The sequence below is a fragment of the Mus caroli genome, chromosome 6 (genome assembly GCF_900094665.2).
Source record: "Mus caroli chromosome 6, CAROLI_EIJ_v1.1, whole genome shotgun sequence".
Taxonomy (NCBI): domain Eukaryota; kingdom Metazoa; phylum Chordata; class Mammalia; order Rodentia; family Muridae; genus Mus; species Mus caroli.
In genome coordinates, this window is record NC_034575.1 from 138,491,380 (window position 1) to 138,499,915 (window position 8,536).

Sequence of the window (8,536 nt, forward strand, 5' to 3'; positions counted from 1 at the left end):
TGCGGATGGTTGTGAGCCACCATGTGGTTGCTGGGATTTGAACTCTGGACCTTCGGAAGAGCAGTCGGGTGCTCTTACCCACTGAGCTATCTCACCAGCCCTAAAGATCCACTATTTATTTATTTATTTATTTATTTATTTATTTATTTATTTATTTATTTATTTATTTATTTATTTATTGACATAGTCTGTCACTGGTTTAGGCTGGCTTGGTACTAGGCTAGCCTCCAACTCCTGACAGCCTTCAGTCTCCTGAATGTTGGGATTGCATGTGTGAATTACCGTCTTCTTAGGAGCCAGCATTCATTCTTGAGAGTGCACCAAGCTCTGGATTGGTTCATAGCTGATTTCACGGAAGGAAGTTGTAAGTTTTGTACTTAAATGATGGGAAGATATAGTAGCTTAAAGTCCTTTAAAAGGTGAGGCATTACTGTGACAGCAACATCCTTACCTTATCTTCTGAACTTTTTCTACTGGAATGGTTAGTTGTTCAGGTTTTGAAACACTTAGAGAAGCTGTGGTGGTACAAGCCTTTTTAATCGTAGCACTCTGAAAGCAGAGACAGTAGCCTGGTCTACAGAGCAAATTCCAGGACAACCAGGGTTGAAACAGAAGAAAAAAGAAAACATTTTAAATGTTGAGTTAATCTTTTGTTATGCCTTAAAATTTATTCACATTTTTAAGTATGAATGTTCTTTTTATAGAAAAACAATTAACTCTAGTAATGTCTAGATATTAGAATATTTGATTTAATGATGCCCTTTACAAACATGCATTAGACATTTTTGTTTTTGAAAGACTTAAGTTAAATGTAGCTCTGTGTTTAGAGGGTGCAAGTGATTTCAGAGATGAGTTGCAGGCAGCTGTGGCCTCCTCAGCCTTAGCCTTGGGTCCTGGGAACCATGCTTTGTCTTCGGAGGAGTAGTGTGTGCCCAGGGTTAATGGGAGTTATTTCTCCAGCCTTATATTAGAAGGATTGTAGTGAAAATGAATCATTTTTAAATTGATTAAATGATATGTCCTATAAAGTGGTAGAGAAATAGGTTAAAGCATATTTAATAGTATTATAAACTAGATATTTCTAAAGATTGTGGTTTTGTGTATGTGTGTTTGAGAGCGTGAGTGCAACACCTGTTAGGTATGGGTTTTTGTTTGTTTTTTTTTTTTTGTTTGTTTTGTTTTGTTTTTTTGTTTTGGAAGATGGGTGATAACATATTTCCCACTTGATCCATCATGTATGTTGACTTTTAGACTTTTAGTTCCAAGGTAGATTTTGCCATAGCTCCTAACAAATAATTTTATTTATTATATTAAGATTGGGTCTGTGTTAGCATAGAACTCCTGATTCTTGTACCACAACATGATTTTCAAACTGTTAGGATTATAGGCAAGTCCTGCCACACCTAGCTCAGCAAACTTGATCAATCACAAGTGAAGATTTTATTATACTTACCTGTCATTTGTTTGTTTGTTTGGTTTTTGGTTTTTTGAGACAGGGTTTCTCTGTATAGCCCTGGCTTTCCTGGAACTCACTTTGTAGACCAGGCTGGCCTGGAACTCAGAAATCCGCCTGCCTCTGTCTCCCTAGTGCTGGGATTAAAGGGGTGCACCATTACGTCCAGCTCCAGCTTTTCTTTAAATGTCATTTTTTGGATTACATTTTTCTGCAACTTATAAAACTATTTTTGTTTTATTTATTTATTTTTTTTGTATGTCTGTATCTCTGTTGGGTCTTTGTGAGTGCAAGTGCCTGAGAGGCCAGAGACTTCAGATCCCCTGGAGCTGGAGTTACAGGTTTGCTAGCCAGCCACCCACCCAGTGTGAGTGCTGAGAAGAGAATCTGGGCCCTTTGCAAGAGCTGCCCTGTTCTTAACCAGGGTGTGTCCAGCCTCCTGAAAAAACAGTTTTTGGTTTTTTTTTGTTTTTTGTTTTTTTCTTTCAATGTAAAAGGCGACACTTTGTGTGACTATAGTCTGACGGTGATTGCTACTGTCTCCAGCTAGAGAACCGTGGGTATAGTAGCACTGAAGGTCTGTCTAGTGGAGAAACATACTCAGTGTGGAGTGAGAGGCCATAGAGGAGAGCAGCCTGCTTGTTTTCCACAGACTGCATTTCATCATTGTTGCATAAAGTCCCTTTTGACCAATTTAGTGAATGCTGCTGGGTCTTGGGGAGACAAATCCTTTGTCTTTTTCTAGAGAAGTCATTGTGGGGATAGACAGTAGTCTTTTTTTTTTTTTTTCCACTTTGATTAGAAAAACCCATTTTGGCTATTAGTTTTACTGTGATAATTAGATGTAATTAGAGCAATAGCAGTAATAATTTCTTGGTTTAGTTTAATGATTTTTAATGTACTTCTAATTTTTTATGATCAGTTCAGCGTGACAGCCATATGTTATACTTTAAGCTATCTCTCTAGTCCCTTATCCTGAGTTTTTAATTATTTTTTGAAACAGGGTCTTACTATTTAGCTCTGGCTAACCTGGAACTCACAGAGATGCCCACCTCTGCCACCCAAGTGCAGAGACTGGGAAGGAAAGCAGGTGCCTGGCTGGAGCAGTCCTAGCGAGCAGCAGTTATAGGTGGAGAGAAGCACCTGTTAGCAGCACGAGGTCTTTCTTGCTAGCAGTTAGATGATTTGTCACACAGAGCTCATTCATTCCTTTTGTAAGTTCAAAGCCAGTCTGGTATACAAAGCAAGACCTGAGTCAGAAACAAGCCAACCCAACTAAAAAGCCTAAGGTTATATTGTTTCCTCTGACGACCCCTTTCAATGCTCTTAGACGAATACGTTTGCCTCCAGTTTAAGCAGTTTTCATTTTGTACAGAAGGTCATGATTGCTTCATCCTGTTTAGCCCCTCTGCCCTCTTTGAGATAGGCTGTCGTCAGTGTTAGCTCAGACTAGCCTGGACCTTGGTTAACAATGTGTCGAGTGGACAGCAAAAGCTAACAGTTGCAGGTGTGAGCTCTGCACCTGCCTCCTGAGAGGGACAGACAGACAGACAGTTCAGTGCTGTATCAGAACTGCTGGTGAGCCCTCCTCCCGCCGCCAGAGGCTTACAGACATGGCACACACACTAGGTGGCCCATATACTATCCTGAAAAATAGGAATTTTGGAGTCCTTGTTTTATAGGTTGTAGCGATGTATCACACATGCAGGAGTCCCCAGATTCCCTATATATATAACTCCCTGTGTATATTTAGGATTTTGTACTAATTAGGTGAATTGAAAGGTTCCTAATGATTGTGCTTTTCATTATTGACAAGGGAAAAAGTCTGATCTCTTATAGATTAGGGAAGTTCTTACTGGAATCTTCAAACCAGGACCTTCATTTGTCTTGAAGGAAGGATTTGGAGTAAGCATTCAGGCTAAATTCCTGGTGCCTTAATCCTTTCCTGTCACACTCAGAGCACAGTGGGTTCCAACCCTTTAATATAAAAATGCTGTTCTTCACAGTAGTGGACATTTTGATGTGTGTTGAGAAAATACAATTTAAAAACAATTTACAGGGTACAGTGCTGCAGTTGGAATAAATTCTGTGTTCCCTCCTGCACAGCACAGTGATTATTGTAAGTACTACAACAGGCTACAGGGGTGTTCGTTACTCTAGCTTGCTCAGCCATTTGTACAGATAGTAAGTAAAACATCATTTTGCCCCATAAATTTCCAGTAGTGATTGAAAAATTTTCCTCAAGTGGAATTATATATGGAGCCACAATACACAAAAATGAAAGTGATATTTGATTGGCATTGATTTGTAGGGCGGCAGGTCTTTAGACTTTGTGTTACATTTTAACTTACTTCATGTGCATGTGTGAAGGCCTGTCTGCAGAGGTCAGAACAGCTTTGCAGGAGTTGGTTCTCTCCCTCATCTCTACAGTTGATTTGTTTGGTTTTGAGACACCGTCAGATTGTAACCCAGGTTACCTGCACTGAGCCCCCCCCCCCCCTTTTGCTTTGTTTTTTTGGTCCTGGAGATTGAAGCAAGGTCTTCATAATTAATAGATAGGCAAGCATTCCACTAATGTGGTGTACTCTGGTCTGAAACGGAATTTCATTAACTTTGGTGCTGGATATTGGATCTTGGACCTGCTATGGAGGCAACCTACCACTTTGTTATAACCCAGTTTGAGCTTTTTCATAATAAAAATGTGAGGAGCCCGATGTGATGATGGTTTTGTAGGAGGTCTATGAGTTCAAAGCTGCCCTCGATTACAGACCAAGTACCAGGCTGTCTCAAACAAAACAACAAAACAACCCCCTAGAAACCGGTAGCAAGATCTCACAAACTAAAACTGATTGATAGACATTGCAGTCTTTTGGGATAGATAGAGATGAATTCTAAAAGTTTGCTCTGCTGGGCGTGGTGGGCACACCTTTAATCCCAGAGGCAGGCGGATTTCTGAGTTGGTCTACTGAGTGAGTTCCAGAACAGCCATGGCTACACAGAGAAACCCTGTCTTGAATGCCCCCCCCCCCAAAAAAAAAAAAACCAAAACAAAAAACCAAAGTTCACTCATTGCTAGCCTGGGCAGCATGGCAAGACTGTCGGATGATTTTTTTGGGGATGAGTGAGGGGTGTGTTATCAAGATGACATAGCAGCTAAAAGTGCCCTCTACCATGCCTGATGAAGGGAAGAACAACCCTTGCAAGTTGTGTTGTCCCCCCCTTGAAATTTTTTGTTTCTATTAATTTATTATCAATCTACCATTCATAGATCTAAAAAAACTCAAAGCAAGTCCCTAAGAAGCCACTTGAAAATTCCTAGATTGCCTGGGCGTTAGAAGAATGAAACACAGCCTCAAAACCAAAACCAAAAAGCGTGCTACAGGTATAAATGAGTGGTAAAGAAGTTTGAAATGTAAATAAAGAAAATATCTAATAAAAAAAGAAAAAGAAAAGAAAATCAATCCTGAGGCTGGAGAGATGGCTCAGGGTTATGTTATTCCAGAGGTCCTGAGTTCCATTCCCAGCAACCACACGGTGGCTCACAACCATCTGTAATGGGATCCAATGCCCTCTTCTGGTGTCTGCAGACAGTGACAGTGTACTCATACATAAAATAAATAATTCAAAACAAAACAAACAACCTCAACCCCTAGAGGCAAAGGAAGGCCAGTTAATCTCAACACCAGGGAGACAGATACTGAGTTACTGGACCAGCCTTGGCTGTAGAGTGAGATTTTGTATCAGAAAACAAAAACAATTTATAAGAGACTGAAGAGCAGTTTATATGCTAGAGGACCTAAGTTCAATTCCCAGCATTCACATGGTGATTCGTAAATACCAGTTCTAGGAGACCCAATGCCCTCCTAGTATCCTTGGGCACCACATGGCATAGAGACATAATATAGTCAAAATTGTACATATTTTTAAAAAAGGCTCTGTGTGTGTGTGTGTGTGTGTGTGTGTGTGAGAGAGAGAGTGAGAGAGAGAGAGAGAGAGAGAGTGTTAGTGGTGATGGTTTGATTTTAAGATATATTCACAGTGGATCATTCTCAAGCTATCTTCCAATTCTTGGCAGTCCTGCCTCCGCCCCACACCACCCAGCTTTGTATTTGATTTTGAGACACTGTTGTATTTTTGCCTTGTACTTTATTGCCAACTAATCTCAAAGCATTGCAGTGGCGTGGAGAATGTGGCCAGTATATTAATTGTAAGGAGCAGGGTGTTGTATGTATTCAGTATGTTTATTGTAAGGAGCAGGGTGTTGTATGTACTCAGTATTTATAAGATCGTATTGGTTTTGGTGACTTTCCAACAGTAACAGCCCTTTCTTCTCTTACAGCATAAGCAGTACGCTAATGGACATAGACAGCACAATTTCCAGTGGACGCTCAACCCCGGCCATGATGAATGGACAGGGGAGCACGACTGCTTCAAGCAAACACATTGCCTATAACTGTTGCTGGGACCAGTGCCAGGCATGCTTCAACTCCAGCCCAGACCTGGCGGACCACATTCGCTCCATACATGTCGATGGTCAGCGTGGAGGGGTTGGTTTTGCCATTCTTTTTCACTCTGTTTTTTTTTGTTTGTTTGTTTGTTTTATTTATAATTGCAAATGGGATTTTTTTTTCTTCATGAGAGGAATTGGTGAATTTCCCTCTTAAATATTGTTATATCCTATCTGCTTGCTAGGATTACATGATAGAAATTTTGGATTTCAGGTTGTTCCTAGATAGGTTGTTTTGAAGAAACAAACCCTTTAAAGCTGTAGTAGATGTATATAAATGGACACAGTGACTCCCAAGGTTCTGGCACTGGAGAGGGGAGCACCTGGGAATTGTTTGTGCAACTCCTGTGGGAAGCCAGCCTGAGAGACGGTGCCAGGGCTGTACATGTAGCCAGCACATGTAATTTTGAAGGGATTAGAGCCATCTTTCCAGCCCCCTTTAAAATTTTATTTACTTTTATGTGTATAGGTGCTTTTGACTCTACATAGTAGTGACATGGGTGTCTTTTTGAAGAGTGGCCTAAAACTTTGTGTTGGCTTTGTTAACCTTGACTTGGCACCTTTTCTTCTGAGTTCTGGGAATAAAGGCATGTACCACTATGCCAGGCAAGTTTATTTCACCGTATTTGTGTCTACTGTTCCCTAATAGTACATAGGATTCTCCATATCACATGAGAGTGGACCATGGATTTATAAACATAGTCAAATCTTAATTATTTATATTACCCACTGCTGAATTTGGAGAGGCAAGTACTGGGGAAGGCAGTGGCAGTTGGACTCTGTGAGTTTGAGGTCAGTGTGGTCTGCATAGCAAGTTCTAAGCAAGGCTACATTTTATGACAGTGCCTCAGAAAAACGAAACAAACAAAATAATAAACATTTTATACTTAAAGTGTTTGTAAAAATCAAGTATAAAAATGTTTTTCAAGGCCAGAAATGGTGGTATTTGCCTGTGATCCCTGCTTGGGAGGCAGAGGCAGGATGATATCTAGTTAGAGATTCTGAGGCTGCATGTGAGACCCTGCTTCAGAGGAGACAACTGGGGCTGGAGATTCTAAGAGCACAGGCTGCTTTCCTGAGCTCAGGTTCTGGTCTCCTAGAACCCCAGTGCCAAGGGAATCCAGTGCTCTCATTTGTCCTCTTAAGTAAGGTAATGTATGCATGCAGTGCTCAAACAGATATTTAGGCAAAACACACAAGTACTCTAGGAAGGAGGATTAAGAAAAAATAACACCAGCACTCGGGAGGCAGAGGCAGGCGGATTTCTGAGTTCGAGGCCAGCCTGGTCTACAAAGTGAGTTCCAGGACAGCCAGGGCTATACAGAGAAACCCTGTCTCGAAAAACCAAAAAAAAAAAAAAGAAAGAAAAAATAACACAAAACAAAGCACACCCACTTGTGAAATAGCTACAGTTGTGCATCTAAAGTCTTAGGTTCTTCTTTCCTCTTTTCTTTTTTTTTTTTTTTTTTTTCTTTTTAATTTTTTTTTTGGTTTTTCGAGACAGGGTTTCTCTGTGTAGCCTTGGCTGTCCTGGAACTCACTCTGTAGACCAGGCTGGCCTCGAACTCAGAAATCCGCCTGCCTCTGCCTCCCGAGTGCTGGGATTAAAGGCATGCGCCACCACGCCTGGCTCTTTCCTCTTTTCTTATTTCTCCTTTTCTTCTCTTTCCCTGTCCACTCCTTGTTTTTTTTGAGAGACAGGGTCCCCCTGAAAGCCCCAGGTTAGTCACTTTGCTAGGTGACAGCGGCACATACTTTTAATCACAGCGATTGGCAGGCAAAGGCAGGTGGATCACTGAGTTTGGCGCTAGCCTGGTCTACAGAGCTAGTTCTAAGACAGCCAAGACTAGAGAAGCCCTGTCTCAAAAAAAGTGTAGTCACTTAAGGTTTTAGATTAATAGAGCCAGCAGGTCTCTAAAAATCTAGTAGCAGGTCTGTAAAAGTCTTGGGCCGTGAGAGGTTGAGCCAGACTCCTGGTAGAGGTCAGCCTGGGCCTGTCTATTATTATTATTATTATTATTATTATTATTATTATTATTATTATTATTATTATTATATTTTCTTTTACATTTCAAATGCTGTCCCCAAAGCCCCCATACTCTCCTGCCACCCTGCTCCCCTACCCACCCAATCCTGATTCCTGGCCCTGGCATTCCCCTATACTGGGGCATATAATCTTCACAAGACCAAGGGCCTCTCCTCCCATTGATGACCATCCTCTGCTACATATGCAAATAGAGATACAACTGGGGGGGTACTGGTTAGTTCATATTGTTGTTCCACCTATAGGGTTGCAGACCCCAGCTCCTTGGGTTCTTTCTTTAGCTCCTCCATTGGGGGTCCTGTGTTCCAGCCAATAGATGACTATGAGCATCCACTTCTGTATTTGCCAGGCACTGGCATAGCCTCACAAGAGAGCTATATCAGGGTTCTGTCATCAAAATCTTTATGGCAGGCATATGCAATAGTGTCTGGGTTTGGTGGTTGTATGTGGGATGGATGAGGGGGTCTGTCTTGTTTTTTTTTTTTTTTTTTTTTTTTTTTTTTTTTTTTTTTTTTTTTTTTTTTTTTTTTTT

The 8,536-nt window shown here is 41.0% G+C and overlaps 1 protein-coding gene across 4 annotated transcripts in view; it reads left to right on the top strand.

The window, feature by feature from the left end:
• The window catches only part of Aebp2 (AE binding protein 2), an 87,347-nt gene that overhangs the window by 4,470 nt on the left and 74,341 nt on the right, over nucleotides 1–8,536 (top strand). For all 4 annotated transcript variants that reach the window (XM_021164951.1, XM_029478440.1, XM_021164950.2 and 1 more), the window contains exon 2: nucleotides 5,793–6,000. In XM_021164951.1, the coding sequence (XP_021020610.1) occupies nucleotides 5,793–6,000 (208 nt within the window). The remainder of the gene's footprint in view (nucleotides 1–5,792; nucleotides 6,001–8,536) is intronic.